The sequence below is a fragment of the Schistocerca serialis genome, chromosome 3, assembly GCF_023864345.2.
Source record: "Schistocerca serialis cubense isolate TAMUIC-IGC-003099 chromosome 3, iqSchSeri2.2, whole genome shotgun sequence".
Taxonomy (NCBI): domain Eukaryota; kingdom Metazoa; phylum Arthropoda; class Insecta; order Orthoptera; family Acrididae; genus Schistocerca; species Schistocerca serialis.
This window is the reverse complement of record NC_064640.1, coordinates 252830774-252848974: the sequence shown is the minus strand read 5'-3', so window position 1 is coordinate 252848974 and position 18201 is coordinate 252830774. Positions and strand designations below refer to the sequence as shown.

General features: G+C 38.5%; 1 protein-coding gene across 1 annotated transcript in view; it reads right to left on the bottom strand.

Moving 5' to 3' along the window:
- The window catches only part of LOC126471579 (ras-related protein Rab-39B), a 33379-nt gene extending 20876 nt beyond the window's left edge, over positions 1–12503 (bottom strand). The window contains exons 1-2 of the mRNA XM_050099809.1: positions 12151–12503; positions 4778–4887 (exon numbers count right to left, since the gene is read on the bottom strand). Coding sequence (XP_049955766.1) covers positions 4778–4887; positions 12151–12264 — 224 coding nt within the window. The 5' untranslated portion in view covers positions 12265–12503. The remainder of the gene's footprint in view (positions 1–4777; positions 4888–12150) is intronic.
- Between the last annotated feature and the right edge of the window lie 5698 nt (positions 12504–18201).

Sequence of the window (18201 nt, the reverse complement as noted above, 5' to 3'; positions counted from 1 at the left end):
GCATTGGCGTAATGACCTCTAAATCTTTGAACATGGTACACTTCCTGGTCAGGGTTACTGGGACACTGTACTATTTCCCAATGTGTGTATTTTCAGGGGTGTGTGTGCCCCGACTTCATTTTTATGAATGACAAAGTGTGACTGCATTTAACTGCATAGCTGGAGCAGCTCTTTGAATGAGAGGACATTTGGCCAATGGACTAGCTCCCCTCCCCTCAACCTGACTTGAATACCACTGAGCACGTGGGATGTGTTGGGCAGACGTACTGCAGGCACCAAATACCATCCAGCAGCTGTCAGCCATGCTGGTGGAGTGACAGAATGCCCTACTGCAAGAACTCCTTACCAAATTTGTGGTCAGCATAAGAGCATGTTGCAGAGCACTAACTGCCATCTGTGGCAATCGCACACCCTATTAAGAACCATGTCCTACCTTTTGTACTGTTCAGGGTTCCGCCATAAATCATGGTGCCTTCAGTGTAATTATTGTCTTTGAATATAAGTGTTATTTTTGTTCATCTCATTACATATTTATAAAAAGTAGCAGGTCTTTCTATGTTTGGTTCAGATTTCATCGAGGTATGTTACTTGGGTGAGACACATCATGCAAAAATTCCTTTTGTCATTTTGTTTTGCACACCAGCTTATAGTGAAATACAGACAAACCTTGCCAGCAACTACATGAATCAGTAATTTACAACTGCCACCAAGGTAAAGTCTTAGTTTCGATGTGTGTGTTAAAATCTACATCAAGTTTCTATCTTCATTCATATACAAGATATATCCTCATGAAATCAGATGGATGTTTTTGAAACACCCTCTACATCTAATCTGTGTATAAGACAATCACATTGATAAAAATGAACTGATTAACTTCTGTGACTGGTGATAAACTACTCAGCAATCTTACATCCTAAATTAGCATAGTTTGATGGGAAGGTTCTACTTCACTACGCGTATCGCTCTCTGAACATCTATACAGCTAGGTAATTGTGCCCTTTTCACATTCATATTCTTTCTACTGTTTTCACAATCACAGCGACTTTTTGGAAACAGTTTTCATTCTGTTAACTTTCAATACTTTTTACAGGTAATTCCCCTGTGTAAGGCACCCAATGCCTTCCATTTTGGATAAGTCTTTATACACTTAACAACTGGGGTTGAAGTTAAGATCTCAAACCCTGAAATAAATGGCATTTCATTACTGTATTGTACAGTGATCGCTGAAGCAGAAACACACACACTGAAGTGACAAAAGGCATGGGATAGCGATATGCACACACATAGATGGCAGTAGTATCATGTACACAAGGTATAAAAAAAGCAGTGGATTGGAGTAGCTTTCATGTGTATTGAAGTGATTCTTATGAAAAGGTTTCTGATGTGATTACGGCTGCACCACAGGAATTAACAGACTTACTGTGAAATGGTGGTTGGGACTAGACATATGGGACATTCCATTTCCGAAATTGTTGAGAATTCAAAATTCCATAATCCACAGGGTCAAGAGTGGGCTGAGAAGAACACATTTCAGGCATTACTTCTTACCACAGGCAAAGCAATAGCTGACAGCTTTAACTTAATGACAGAGCAATGGTGTTTATGAACAGTTCTAAATGCTAACAGACAAGCAACACTGAATGAAATAACCACAGAAATCAATGTGGGATGTATGATGAACGTATCCATTAGGACAGTGTGGTGAAATTTGGGCTATGGCAGCAGATAAGTGACCCGAATGCCTTTACTAACAGCACGACATCGCCTGGAGTGTCCCTCCTGGGCCCACGACTGTATCAGTTGGTCCCTACGCAACTGGAAACCCATGGCCTGGTCAGACGAGTCCTGATTTCAGTTGGTAAGAGCTGATGGCAGCGTTCAAGTGTGGTGCAGACCCCATGAAGCCATGGACCTGAGTTGTGAACAAGACACTGTGCAAGCTAGTGGTGACTCCATAATGGTGTGGGCTCTGTATACATGGAATTAATGGCATCCTCTGTATGTTTGACTACTTGCAGTCATTCATGAATGTCTTGTTTGCAAATAATGAGGGAATTTTTATGGCTGACAATGTGCCATGTAATCGGGCCGCAACTGTTCGAGTATGGTTTGAAAAACATTCTGGACAATTCAAGCAAATGGTTTGGCCACCCAGAACAACACAAATCACATAAAACATTTATGGGACATAATCGAGAGATCAGTTCATGCACAAAATCCTGCACTGCTAACACTTTCACAATTATGGGCAGATATAGAGGCAACATGGCTCAATATTTCTACAGGGGACTTTGAACGGCTAGTTGAGTCCATGCCACATCGAAGTGCAGCACTACGCTGAGCAAAAGGAGGTCCATCACCATATTAGGAAGTATCCCATGACTTGTGGCCTCAGTGTCAAGCTTCCAGTAAAAGGAGGGGGGTTATGGTCAGACAGCCTGTTGACAGAGTGAGTGCTGTGTATCTGAACACTGGTAATTATCAGTTTTTGGCTTAGGAACCACATATTTGCCACAAGGGGCAGGTGATTGTGCTTAAGCCACCATGCTGTAAGCTATTTTTGACAACAATAAATTGTCACAAAAATTTGTCTGAATATTCTAAATTGAAGTGGCAGTGTTAATGGTGCCTTTACAATTCAGTACAATGGCATGATACCACTGGTACAGAACACAGCTGATGCTAAAGTCGGTGATATCACATCACATGTTTCATCTCTGCCTCTGGAATCTGTTTCTAGGGTATTTATTCATATGCACAGCCACTGACTAACTGATATGGTAATCTGAAAATTGTAAGACTGTAGTATGGAAGTCTACACAGCACATCTGTGGATAAATTACTTGAGAGAAACAAGTGTAAGGCCTTCTACTGTCATGCTTAACATATTCAGTCACTACCAGAAATGGAGCTGAAATGGAGAAATTTCTGTATTATGATTTTTACAATTTCAGAAAGAGTTTGGATGAGAATCAGACAACTGAATATTTGTATTTGGTCATCTGTTTTGTTCTGCATTCATGGCCACAGACTCATGACAAAGCCAAGTGCAAAGACTGGCAGTTAACCCTTGACATAATCAAATACAATGTCATGTAAGTAAACAAGTAGAATGATTTGATGATGATGTGTAACAACATTCCCTTTACAACCACTGGACTGAAATATAACTAACAAATAATTAGCATTCAGTCGCAGTAATTTAATATGGTATGGCCCATAAACCTAGTTGTGGAAAAAGTAGACAAATTTTCAGCAGCAAAATAATGAAATGTAATTCACCCACAAAGTCATTCTTGCCTGGAGTTATCAGGCATCAACCTGGAAACCTTAGCAAGTTGGCTTAACAATAGATGATGATTCAAAGAAGAGCTGCATGGTCTGTTTCATCAACAAGATGATATCACAGAAATGCTCACTCTCCAATGAAAGATGCTAACAAGGGAACCTCCCCATCGCATCCCCTTCAGATTTAGTTATAAGTTGGCACAGTGGATAGGCCTTGAAAAACTGAACACAGATCAATCGAGAAAACAGGAAGAAGTTGTATGGAACTAAGAAAAAAATTAATAAAATATACAAACTGAGTAGTCCATGCGCAACATAGGCAACATTCAGGAAAATCTGAGCACAGCAGCGTCGTGGTCCCGTGGTTAGCGTGAGTAGCTGCGGAGCGAGAGGTCCTTGGTTCAAGTCTGCCCCCGACTGAACGTTTTATTTTCGCAAAGTTATGATCTGTCCGTTCGTTCATTGACGTCTCTGTTCACTGTAATAAGTTTAGTGTCTGTGTTTTGCGACCGCACCGCAAAACCGTGCGATTAGTAGACGAAAGAACGTGCCTCTCCAATGGGAACCGAAAACATTTGATCGCAAGGTCATAGGTCAACCGATTCCTCCACAGGAAAACACGTCTGATATATTCTATACGACACTGGTGACAGCATGTGCGTCACATGACAGGAATATGTTGTCGGCCCACCTAACTTGTACACTTAGCGAATGGGTAAAAAGATTCTTCTACGTTGCCCGATTTAGGTTTTCTTGTGGATGTGATAATCACTCCCAAAAAAAGTGATGAAAACATAAGAGTTTGTCACATAAACTGACAATAAAAAATTCAACTTTTCACTCGAGGGAAGACTTGAACCTAGGACCTCTCGTTCCGTAGCTGCTCTCGCTAACAACGGACCACGGTGCTCCTTGACTCCCAGTCTCCTTGATGTTGCCTATCTTCGAATGGACTACTCAGTTTGTATATTTTACTAATTTTTTTCATAGTTCCACACAACTTCTTCCTGTTTTCTCGATTGATCTGCGTTCAGTTTTTCAAGGCCTATCCACTGTGCCAACTTATAACTAAATCTGAGGGGCGTGGGGGGGAGGGGGGGGTTGTGATGGGGAGGTTCCCCTGTAAGAAAGTAGCCTTTGGATCATTAAAAAGCTTACACTTCAAATTCTCAGTATGCACAATGAAAGACCAGTCAAGAAATGGTATCTCCCACATACATCTTGCGTAATATCTTAACTTGTCACCCACTGGGTATATTAGGTGCAGCTGATGATATGGTTATCTGTCTGTATGCTGTGTGCTGCAGCTTAAGAGTCTGCTTACAATTATTGTAAATTTGCACTTTCATGGAATTAATGGAAAAAAAAGTTGTCCTCAACTCAAAGATCATTTGAACACATCAACACCTAACATTTTCCCCACACACAAAAATCCAAGTTAATTGTAATAATACTGGTTATTTTAGGGGAGGGGCATTTCAAATCATACCTGAATCTCTCCTGTCCAGCTGTGTCCCAGAGTTGAAGTTTTATTCTGGTGCCATCTTTCACTTCTATGAGACGAGCAAAAAAGTCAACACCCACAGTCGGATCTGAAAGCTGAAATGTCAATACAAACAAGTTAATTTCTTTAAGTGCATTAAGTAATGTTTCAAACAATCGAAAAATCACTATCTCCAGGCTAGCTGAAAATAATGGTAAATGGAAGAAAACAGGTACACTTCACAGCACAAAGTAATGGTAGCAGCTGAAATTTGAATTGCCTAGTAAGTTACACAATAGCCTATCACATTATATACAGTAACATTCATAAAGGTAAAGAATGTGTGTAACTGAATCTGAGGGAATTATGGCTTATTAACATTCATATGTGTGTATTGCAGACTAATCCTGTTGGAAATAGATTACTGACTCAGGACAATTGTTTCAATGATGGAACAACATTACCTATAATATGAGCATTCTGGGCAGCATCCCAAATCGATGGGAAAAAATTCAGCTCCAAACTCTGATATATTTGGCATTGATATACACCACGGAAATTATACACTCTTATGGGACTGTTACTCCCTGCAGAAGTCAGATTGATTGGAAAATATTACAAAAGATATTTTCCGAAACAAACACTTTGTTGGTCATGTCAATGATTATCACCTGAATTTCCCCTAATTGGCTGAACATTTGTTTTGCAGACCAACCTGCCAAAGCCAGTGCCAAACTGTATCAACTGATCTTGGAAGAGCAGTAGTATATTTCAACCAGACTGTGTTTAAAAACAATTTGCTGTTATGTGCACACAGTTTCAGAATAATGAACTGGTGGTGTTCACATCAACTTCTAGTTTCTACATATCTGCTGGATTTTTTCCAGTATTGTGATATGGTTTTATCCATCATTCTACAGTGTGCTCAGTGATGCCATCAAATTCTCTTCCTCCACAAGAGCAGTTTTACAGACACTGACAGCCTCTTGACACAGCTCATGAATAAAGCAGGTGGACTCAAAGCATGGTGGTTCAGGTATCTGACCTAGAATTGTGTACTGCCATTAGCTATTACGAAACAGAAAGTGTAATGACAGAAGTAAATTGCCATGTCTGGCCATATGTCAGTGCAGCAGAATACTGCATCACACATACAGAATGTTTAAGATGATAAATTACTCAAAAATGGCATTCCCCTATGGGTGAGCTGATCCTACAAGGAAGTTCAACAGTTTAATCTCTGCATGTCTCCCTACATGGTTTAAGCCATCTAGGCCTTATAGGACTTAATTTTTGAAACAACTAAGGTCAACAGTCACCACACTGGACCACTTTACTACTTTGAATGAGGGACTGGTTGCAGTCATCAGAGCAATTACTTACAAACCAGGACATCGTGGGTTCAAGTCGCTGCTGTTATGTTTTTTTTTTGTTTTTTTTTTTTTTTTAAATTATTTTTCACGTCGGTACTTAGAAGTACATTTGTATGGCATGAATGGCTGGGAGACCCTCAAGAGTGATTTTCAACAACCTGTTTGCAATTCTTGCAATTGGATGCCACTTTGGCAATGTGTGAGCCCTTAACTTACCCCAGTATTCCTATTGAGAAAGGGCACCTACAGTTTAACACAGAGTCTGAAACATGTCATTCCTAGTGTATCTTCACATCATTTACTGGATATTTAGAAGTCTCTGATAAAACTAAAGACTAACTTTACTTTGTGCAATAATAAATAATATAGGTAAAAAATAGTACAATACACAAGTCTAGATAACCATAATGCTTATTGTCCTGTATGATAATTAAAGTAGTCTCCAAGCATTAATTACTTAATAAATTAATTACACATAGACTTGATTTCATGAATATAATTAAGATTCATTTTCTGGTGACTATTAAAAAAATTGAATGAGCCAAAGTGTTTTTATTCAATTTGCATGGTGCAGAAGATAGTGTTTTGAATGCTATGACTTTTAGGCCTATCACTAATTACACTGTTAAGATTAAATTCAGGAAGACTCCCTAAATGATAAAAAAGATAAGTAGTAGATTTATTATCTCTGGAACAGAAAGCCTAATGACTTAAGCATTTGTGCAAGCGTTTTGAGTGGCCCTCTAACTGGTGGATTGTAGGGTGTAGCCTGCCCTAATTAGAATTCAGTAATATAATCACAAAAAAGCCTTACTGGTGGTGGTGGCAGTGCTGCGTAGACTGAATAAACAGCTTTTAATAATCCCCGCCCCCTTTCTGCTAGACTGCAATGGACTTAATTTCTGTATTACTCTTTTTCTTCTTCTTTTTGTAGAAGTCAGAGTCAACCCATACAAGTAGATTAACAACAAGTGTTGGCAATAGTTTTGTTATACTTGCCACAACAAGTGACCCTCACTGCTATTAATTTTCAACAGTAGTTGAGACTTTTTTTAATTTATTTTTTTATTTTAGACTGTAGAATGTCATGTTGAGTTCCAACGTTATCTTCTTTTCTACAAGAGACGCATACTACATGGGAAAAAAATTCCCTGTATTTCAATGGCATGCTGTTAATTTTAACAGTGTGTGTAACAGCTGCTAGGCTGTGGTCCCAAAACTGTTGCAACTAATGTTGAAAGTGAACAGCAGATCATTGTGACACAGGGATTTTCCCCCCCATATATATGGAATGGAAGAGAAAGGAGATACTTTTGAAACTTAACATTGACATTCTTGGCAAGGTTGTTAGGGTCCATATTAATGGTCTGAAAGGGTACCTATGGCTACTAACAGCTTATTGTATTTGCAGGAAAGCTTGTGTGGCTCCTTGGAATAGGTCTATAAAACAAATAGGCCACTTTTTTAATAACATTTTAAGTAATGATTGCTCTCAAGTGTTTTAAAAATGGCATATTGCATTTAATTTGCACCATTGCTGTATTGGAGCGACTGTGTAATTTTCTGCCACAGATTTTTGTGCTTTAAAGTGTACATTACAGTGGCAGTGTTCCATGGAGTACAAGACACTCCCATCCATTCACAATCACAGAAATCCACCTACACAGTAGAAACCACTTAACACTAAAATCAAAGTCTTAGCTACTACCATCTGCACAGGACAACTGCATCTAACCATTCCATTAATTCTAACTGCTAGATTTCTTATACAAACCAGTTCAGTTCATTAATAAAACATTCCTCATGTTAAAAGCACTGAAAATACGATTTTATTTAATATTTACTGACAGTATTAGGCAGGAAGGTTTTGTAGCAAACCAACTACTATCCAAAGGTAAAATAACACACTGTTCTCTGTAAATCGATGAGCACATTTGTGGGTCGTAAGACCTGCAACTGGCTTAAGCTCTTCACAGCCATTGCAGGTAAATTATATTTGACTGCTCTCATATACTTAGCAGGGTGGTGGTGTCAAGACCGCGTGATATTTCACCAAGTTGACTTCTTGCCGCTCAGAGTTCTGTGTAATGAGCAGATAAAAAGTGCAATGATTATACAAAGATATCCTGTCATGAGGACTGCATTAGGATGGGAACAAGTTAGCTTGAGAAAATACCACACAATCTGTGTGATGCCACCCAGCTGGATGTCATAAAGCTGCAAGCACTAGAATACCAACACAAACTGACACGTAGCATGTAATTATTTTTTTCCATTTTAGCCCTGCATTGCTATGAATTGCTACAGTATACCATACACTATAAGGATTTATGGCCCCATCTCTTATCCCTTTAGAACAATTTTAAACTTTCAACATTTAGTTTGTAACTAATAAAGGTCTGAAAATCTTTTTGTGTCAATACATATTCATCTATACCGCGCAAACGACCGTGATACGCATGGCACTGTACCAGTTATTAGGATTTCTTGTTGTTTCATTCACGTATAGAGTGCGGGAAGAATGATTGATTGAATGGCTCCGTGCGTGCAGTAATTATTCTAATCTTATCCTCATGAGCCTTATGTGGGCGATACGTACAGGGTTTTAGCATATCCCTAGAGTGATCATGTTCCTGAAACTTTGTTAACAGACTTTCTGGGGATTAAACAAACCTGTGATCATTTGCACTGTCCCCCTCTGTGTGTGTTCAATACCATCTGTTAATTCTATTTGGTATGTGTCCCACACACTCAAGCAATATTCTAGAACCGGTTGCACGACTGATTTTTAAGCAGTCTTTTGTCAATTGATTGCACTTCTCCAGCATTGTATCAATAAACTGAAATCTACCACCTGCTTTACCCAAGACTAAACCTATGTGGTCATTCCATTTCAATATCTCTACAAAGTATTAAACCTAGGTATTTTGTATGAGTTTTCTGGTTCTAACAGTGACTCACTGATATTATATTCGTAGAATATTATGTTTTTTCATTTTGTGAAGAGCAAAATTTTATGTTTCTGAACATTTACAACACATTGCCAATCTTTGCACCACTCTGAAATCTTATCAAGATATGACAGAATATTTATGCAGCTTCACTCAGTATTTCATTATAGATACCTGCATCAACTGCAAAAAAACCCCGATTTTACTGTTAATATTGTTTGGAAGGTCGTTAGTATACAACATGAACAGCAAGGGTCCCATCAGACTTCCTGGGGCACACCTAATGTTACTTCCACATGTGACGATAACTCTCCATCCAAGGTTGATGGCGTGTCCTCCCTACCAAAAAGTCCTCAATCCAGTCACAGATTTCACTTCATATGATCATTCTTTTGACAATAAGAATAGGCGTGGTACTGAGTCAAATGCTTTTCAGAAATCAAGAAACAGAGTATCTACCTGGTTTCCTTGATCCAGTGATATTCACTAACATTGCTATTATCGAATTATGCAGTTGACACCTCAATTTTATTCTAGGGTTGAGTAGGAATAGTAGCAACATATTTTAGCTCCTTGCACACACACCCACACTGAGGGAGGACTCGAACCTCTGGCAGTAGAGGCCGCGGGATCGGTGACATGACTCCTAAAACCGCTCGCCCACTCTGTGCGGCAGGCAGTTGTCACCACACTAACAAATAATGCACATAACATCCAGGCAACAAGCTGTAAATGTCTGGGTTTATACACTGATGAAAATCTGGTGGATAGACCACATTAATTTCATACACACAAAAGTCAGCTGGTGCTTACATCTCCTTTGCCAGCTCACAAAGATAGTTCCTACCAAAACATTAAAAATAGTATGCTATGAAATGTATCACTACATGACTGAATTATTTGCACTGTACTGTTGATACAGATACTGAGAAAATACACATGGGATAATGAGATAGGCCACAGAGAATCCCACTGGGGGAGAGAGAGAGAGAGAGAGAGAGAGAGAGAGAGAGAGAGAGAGAGAGAGAGAGAGAGAGAAATATTATCTCCACACTACTTAATTACATTTTTTTATGGACCAACAAATAAATTATGAAGTGCAGTGATGTAAATGATCACAACACCAGGATAAATATGACTACCTCTAGCAAAGTACAAAATTAAAAGTGACAGATCAAAACCTATGTATCAATGTTTGTTAATGAACTGCCAAACTAAGAACATGTATGGGGAATTATTTTAACACAAAATTCAAATCTGTTCTGATGGAAAAATGTTTACATAAAGTCAATGAATATTAAGACGCAGCTTGTGATATGAACCAGTGGCACATCAGCTGTAAACTAAGAAATTATGAAAGATATAAGCTGCAACAGTTTCAAAGTAGCATTTTCAAATATAATTATTTAACACCTATTTATAGCATTTGCAAAATCTACCCTTTTGACAGCTACATGCAAAGAAAAGGCAAATAAATAAATGTTTATGATGTCACATTTTAAACAGTTTGCATCATCTGGCTATTGCTGTTATTGCTCTTAAATCATTTGCTATTAAGCCCATTTAAGCAATTCATTTAAGAACACTCTTTTGTGTTCCAATTACATTAAACTAGACATTGCACACTTCTCTCCACTGTTACAGTAAGATTCTAAAATATAACATATTCCAAGTAGCACCGTTTAATGTGAATTAGATTAGCAAGGATTGACAATTTTCAAAGTATTTCAAAAACTGAACAGAAATATTGTATTTTACAGTTTTGAAGTAAAGGTCATTAACAGATAGTTGGAGAATCATTGGAAGCAATCTGTTATGACCTGTTAAACAAAAAATCCCAGTATACAACACATGTGATTTTAGGAAACCACAATAAAACAAAATTAGGACAGCTGGATATTGACTTCTACCCATACCTTTGCCACATAAATGTCTTGTGTCTTAATAGCAACACCATTCACAATGAGAAAATTTAATATGTTAACTGACTCATGTCTGCTATGTGTACTTGATGAAACTAGCCTTCATGAAATAGTGAAATGACTACAGTTAAGTCAAATTTATTAAATCTAAAAACACAGGTGTAACATAGCTTTAATAAAATGCACAACTCAAATCATCGAAAGACAACTTGTGGAGTGGACTGCTCATGATATATGTATAACACATGCTGCTCAAGTAAAAGACATTTTTAACATCCTCCTGCAAATTTACTGTTATACCAAATGTGTACAAAGACAAAAGTTTGTTGGCATTGACAGTTCTCATTTTGTTAACCAGGTAGGAAAATACAGAAAAAATTAATATTTGTTATGTTTAACTCACCTTTTCAGGTAACTACTTGCAGAAAATTTAAAAATGTCGGTGCATTCAATAAGTATGATCTGAATAGAGCATCTGACATGGCAGTGAAAGAAAGTACACACCCCGCCAAAAAAATAAACGTGTTAAATATTCGTATAAACGTCTCCCACACGTAAACACTGACACCGATGAAAAGTATTAAAAGGTTTAAACAATCCAGCGGGGATATGACAAAGACGAATATGGAACAATTACTTCAGACAACTACTTTCCGAGTGAACCATATTTCAAATGGTGCAAATGGCTCTGAGCACTATGGGACTTAACTTCTGAGGTCATCAGTCCCCTAGAGCTTAGAACTACTTAAACCTAACTAACCTAAGGACATCACACACATCCATGCCCGAGGCAGGATTCGAACCTGCGACCGTAGCGGTCGCGCGCTTCCAGACTATAGCGCCTAGAACCACTCGGCCACCTCGGCCGGCTGAACCATATTTCAACAGCATAATAAAGACGCAACAATGTCATTTCTATGGATAAAGTACACACACAATTTGGTGATGTAAAATCTTTTACGCTTCAGATCAACAAACAATTACAGTACATGGAGGTTTAGAAAAGAGCTGTATCCTGCCTCTTCCGATCTTACGCCAAACAATCTAGCTACTCCCACGCGCGTTCACCATACGATCAAAACATTCGAAACGTTCCACAACACTTCTTAAAATGTAATGAAAAGTTTACTTACCTCAGCGAATTTTCCGTCCGTGAAATACTTCAACAATGAACTTTTACCAACTGTACTGTCGCCGATTAATATCAAACGAAACTGGTAGTCGAAAATTGGTTCAACCATTTTCATATGTTTTAATCTGTTTGCGCGGTAGTAACTCTTATTATACACATCGTCAACACACTCAGAACTACTCTCTCGACACAACCTTTAACCCTAAACACAGATAGATTTGTTTTCTTTTACTATCATTACTACATCCTTGGTATATCAGCTGAGTGTGACACAATACGCCACCTTTGACTGGACTTTAATTGCCAACCTAACGTCCTACCACAACAATATTTCGGAAAATCCATAATGAGTGTAGTAAAGCATAGCGAAATTTCACATATTCCTGAATCTCATAGATATCATAATATCATATTGTTTTACGTGTGTGTCTGCTCTTCGGTGCAAATGCACCGAAGTGACGGAGGAAGAAGATTAGAATATTTCCGTTTGTGAGACAATACCTCAGTAGATATTTTTTCCTCTTGACAACAATGGATAATTTTGTAAGCCTATATATGATTGATTGAATTTCACACTGACCATGCAAGTAATGACTCTTACAGTAATTGTTTTAAGAGTTTTTTTGTTGGACAAATTAGTGCATGGTGGTGTTTGAAATTTGCTTTACACGTTACTTTTATGGTGTTTTATTAACAATTTCTTTACCACAAAACCCAACAGATACAATCTAGAATCAGACAGATCTGTGTAAGTACAAAGTAAGAAATTATTTGGATTGGAATTTGTCTTGCTTTCGGTTGAAATGATCGTTTATGTCTGTCTGTCTTTACATTACTTTGAATTTTTCGAATTCCTTCCGTTTATAAACAGTAGAAACAAAATTAATCATTTATTATAGAATGCTACCACTTCTCAGTTCTTACAATCTCAACTCAGTTTTCACACACGTCTGAAAGACTTTTTCAGTCACATTTTCTGCAAGCCACTATTCATTTCTCTTTTAAAGATCTTCCTAGCGCTTCCGTCTTCTTTCGTTTGAGTCCTTATTTGAGGTAGTTGTTTCAGTTAAACTTATCAGCAGACTGGAGAAAATTCTTGGAATCACACCTTCACGCAGATTTAGTCAAGCTCCTGGTTATCTGTTCTCAATTTCTTTCAAATATTTGAATGTATCATGTCTGCTTCAAAAGACGGTACTTCACACAGACATCACAAGAACCGCTGGCTACGAGGTTGTCAGTCGTTTCGCGTATTTAGTTCTCTTGTCACTGATACTGGTGATTGCGAGCCTGAGATCCTTAGGCGCATTTTGATTGCGAGGAAATCTGCAGCAGAACCTGCTTGCATTTGGAAGGAAGCGAGAGTATCATTGCCAAGACAGCTCACCGTCATCCGATCTCTTATCTTCCCTATCGCGACCTATGAAGCAGAGACGTGAACGATGAAGACAGCAGACTGTAGCAGGATTGATGCTCTGGAAATGTGGTGCTCTAGAAGATCGCTCCGAATATCATGGACAGCACATTGAACTAAGGAATCTGTCCTGAAATAGCTCAGCACCAGAACACGACTGTCTGCTCTGTCAACCAGCAGTAGTTGAATTTTTTTTTCACATTGCCAGAAGTCTAGAGACAATGGAAAGAACAATCTTAGAGGGAAAAGTCGGCAGCTGAAGACCTAGATATATGCACCATTGAAGTGGACAGCCCACATTAAGTCTCCGTCAATCCATTATGGCCTGGGGGACATCGGCTGGTACATATTTAACGATTCAAAAAACTGTACCAACAGCCGTAAGTTTTCGTTTATTTTATTTTATGTCTCAAATGCATACAATTATATAAAATAAACCAATACATACAACTGTTGGTAAAGTTTTTTTAATCAAGAGAAAGACCAGATTAAGAGCTTGACCAGGATGGGCTTGCAACAAGCAGTCTGAGTCATGAAGGTATGGTGGGGGGGGGGGGGGGGGGAGATCATGTGTCACACATGGTCAAACACACTTTGTCACATGTAGGAGAAGTAGGTATTTCTCAAGAACAAATCCAGACAACACTTTCTCCTGCCTAAAGAGTATTTTCTTAAGAAAATTCTGAAACAATCACTCAAGATAGATTCTAGGACACCAAATAACACACATACTATATATCAAGGGAAAAAGGAGAAAGCAACAGGGGAAATTTCACAGACCTAACAATCCCTCAAAACATGTGATCAATAAAAAATAAAATACAACACTTTGAAGTTGGGCTCCAATTTTTGAACTACAGAGTACTTTGTGCCCATGAGCACTAGTATAGATGCACAGGACTCAAACATGTAATATTGTCACTGTATAAAACGACGGACTCTTATTGTAGGACTACTTGAAAGGACAGAGGATCATGTATTTATATCAGAAAAGGAACAATTCAAATCAAGAATTACAATTCAAATGAAGACTGATCTTAATATAATAAGTGAAGACAAACACTTTGAAATATCAGCTATAATTAACAGAGCCTGATAACACCAGGAAATCAATCATTTTGTGTATCGATATCCCAGTGCTTGAGTGAACACATTTTTTCAATAAATTAATGGAAGTTCATGATAAAACATAAGAACAAAAGTCAACAATTTTGTACAGAGACAGAAACAAATATCATAAATGAAACTAGTAGCATCCTCAGAAATAGCCGTTAGTGTTTCGGCGTATATATGGCAATTGCTGAGGAACTTTGGCAGCTGTCGAAAAGTGGTTTACAGGAACAAACCAAAACACTCAGAAGTGGCAGAAGTACGAGTCAGAACGGCAAAGTCATGAAATACTACTAATCAGAATCTCGAAAACATGGCTATCAAAAGCTCATTTACCAGCTCTGAAAGCAAATATGTACACAGACTAAGGCAGCAACCTATGTCTAGCTGATCACGTAGCATATATCAGAAGGAATAATGTTTTTAAGTAAAGTGGAACTTTAAGATATTCTGGAATGTTGGGAAATACAAGTGAAACAAAATGCTGTGTCACCAGCAGAAACTCCAACATCTCGAGTCACTGAATATCATGAACCTGACGAAAACTTGGGAATAATGTGGGTTTAGGAAGAATGGAACAAGTAGTAATTGATGAAATGCCTGGTATTTTAAGACAACAGGAACTTAAAGACAAAATTCTGAACCATGTGTTATCTAATGCAGAAAGCAGGTAGCTCTGAACTATGACAACTGACTGTTGAAAAAAAACTTGCTCCACTGATGAAGGATGCTAATGCTGCGTTTTCAGCTGTTTAAATACATCAATTGAAGAAATGATCTAAATCGCCAACTGCATAGCAGTAACAGAAAAACTAGTATCACTGCAACTGAAAATCAAATTTTAAAATATGATATAAGCAACTTCAATAATATGAAAGAGCATAAAATGAATAATTAGAAAACAGTTGAGTACCTAATAAAATACTGGTTCAGTATCGGAAAAATCGCGAAGATTTGAAAATTAAAAAGCAAAAATAACAGCAACAGCCAGGAAAATCTAGAGGTGCAACGACAGGTTCGTTCACTACATGCAAAATCAAACTTCGGAATCCAGTCAGAGTCAGTTCATCCTGGACCTGAATCAGCAAGCAGAAGCAAAAGTTGAAAAGCCAGAGAAAGGGGGCAACAGCTCAGTTCTGGAAAGATAAGCGGGAAACCAAAAAACATAAAAGTATTGGATGGATAAAGGACTTTGAGAAGAAATTTTGTAAACAGAATCCAACATTTAGTTAGTAACGGAAATGGACAGAGGAAGAGAGGGAAGAAACTTTACACTGAACATCACTGTCAACAATCAACTGCACGGCTTCTGGTTAAAAAATATATGACCAACCCTCTCGTGGAAATCGCCGAATTGTTTAACGCGATCCTGCAACAAACAACATCATGGAATGGCTAACAACTGAAGAAACTAATACAGGAGGACCAACTAAAAGTGCCACACACAGAAATTATATCCGATAATAAGTCTGCCGCCACGTTCAGGTTGCTGACAGGCATAATTGTCGACAGAACTCTCGACTTTTTTGAAGAATTCACCATGCCAGTAGGACAAAAACTTAAGTGAAGAAGCAGGGACGCAAAGGACCAGCTCGTGATCGACAAAATGATTCTGGAGAACTACGAAAGTTGTAAAACATATCTGCACAAGACCTGGTTTGACAAAAGGAAAGCTTTTCATTCACTATGATAGGTGGATCATGAGAAACTTTAATATGATCGGGTCAGCAGAAACATCAAGACATTCACAGAAAATGGACCAGAGCAGAGGAAGACAGGATTATTTGTTGGAAAATTAAATTACCGACTTGTCAACATTAAGAGAAGGGCAAAATATGAAAGTGAAGGCATCGAAATGCTAAATGGGTAAGTCATTAAATTCCACCTACCAGAAGCATACAGATACGTATGCATTTTGCAGTTGGTTATCAAGCATGGACATTTAAAAACTGTTGGTTGGTTGGTTGTTTTGGGGGAAGGAGACCAGACAGCGAGGTCATCGGTCTAATCGGATTAGAGAAGGATGGGGAAGGAAGTCGGCCGTGCCCTTTCAAAGGAACCATCCCGGCATTTGCCTGGAGCGATTTAGGGAAATCACGGAAAACCTAAATCAGGATGGCCGATTTAAAAACTGTAGTCAGTCAAGTGTACAACACTGCAGACAACGTGAACGGCATATAAATCTAGCTGGATAATCGGAACAGGAAAACAAGAAAGCTCTTGAAAGTTAACCATGCACCGTGTCCTCACAGTGGCGTCGGCAGAGCTGTACTTGCCCATAAAAACTGGCGGTAGAGCATTCTTCCAAATGAGAAGGTGGGAGAAAAAAAAAATCATACCTTTGCCGACTATGTGAAAGGAAGCCAAGAATCGGCTCTGAAGTCAATAACGGAAAGCTTAGTACAGCAAATCAAAAATCAATACCGGAAAGCTGCACTTCAATGTGAGAGAGCGCTCACGCAATAAAGCATTCTATAGGAAAATTTTTTGGACAAGATTGAAGGCAAAGTGGATAAGGAAAATACTGGGTCTTGACTCATCAATGGAAGCCCGAAGAACGAAACTAAAAGAGCTGTTTTTGCTACACGGGAACAAGTCATCAGAACTAACGCTGTTAAAGCCAGAATCGAGAAAGCAGTAGAAGACTCAAAGCGATGACTCTACAAAGAGACTGAGATAATCGATCATATTTTGAGCTATTGCAGAAAGATCGTCGAAACTGATTATAAGCAGAGGCACACTGTGGCATGAATGACCTACTGGAACTTCCTCCAAAATTACGATGTACCACTGGCAAAGGAAAGGTGGGACTTCCGATTTCAGCAAGCTCAAATGCTGAACAGAATACACCAGACATCACATTTGTGAGGAAAGGAAAGGGTATATCACTGATATTTCCATTCAGGCGACGAGAAGCTGGAAAAACTTGTCATATACAAGAACATGCAAATCGAACTGCAGTGACTGTGGCGTAAAACAGTGAAAGTTGTCCCAGCGGTTCTTTGCAAACTGGGGGTAGTGTAGGTACTTTAAAACCATTGATATAGATAAAATACCTGTTTGCCAACTACAAAAAGCCTCTTCACTGGGATCTGCAAGAATCATTCGCTGAAACGTCATGCAGTCCTAGAAGTCCGGGAAGTGTCCTACTAGAGATGAACTACAATACTCAGTACACCGATATTTACTACTTCTGCTGTTTTATTAATATACAATTGTGGCATTACGTTAAATTAACGAGCTCCTTTATCACACGATGGGTGTGCAACGAAAGCTAGATTCACACTAGATAACAGAACAGAATGGGAGGAAATTGTCCCTACTTACGTACACTATGTTATCAAAAGTATCCTGACACCACCAAAAACATACGTTTTTCATATTTGGTGCTTTGTGCTGCAACCGACTATCAGATACTCCATATCAGCGACCTCAGTAGTCATTAGACATCGTGAGAGCAGAATGGGGTGCCCTGTAAAACACACAGACTTTGAACGTGATCAGGTGATTGGATGTCACTTGTGTCAT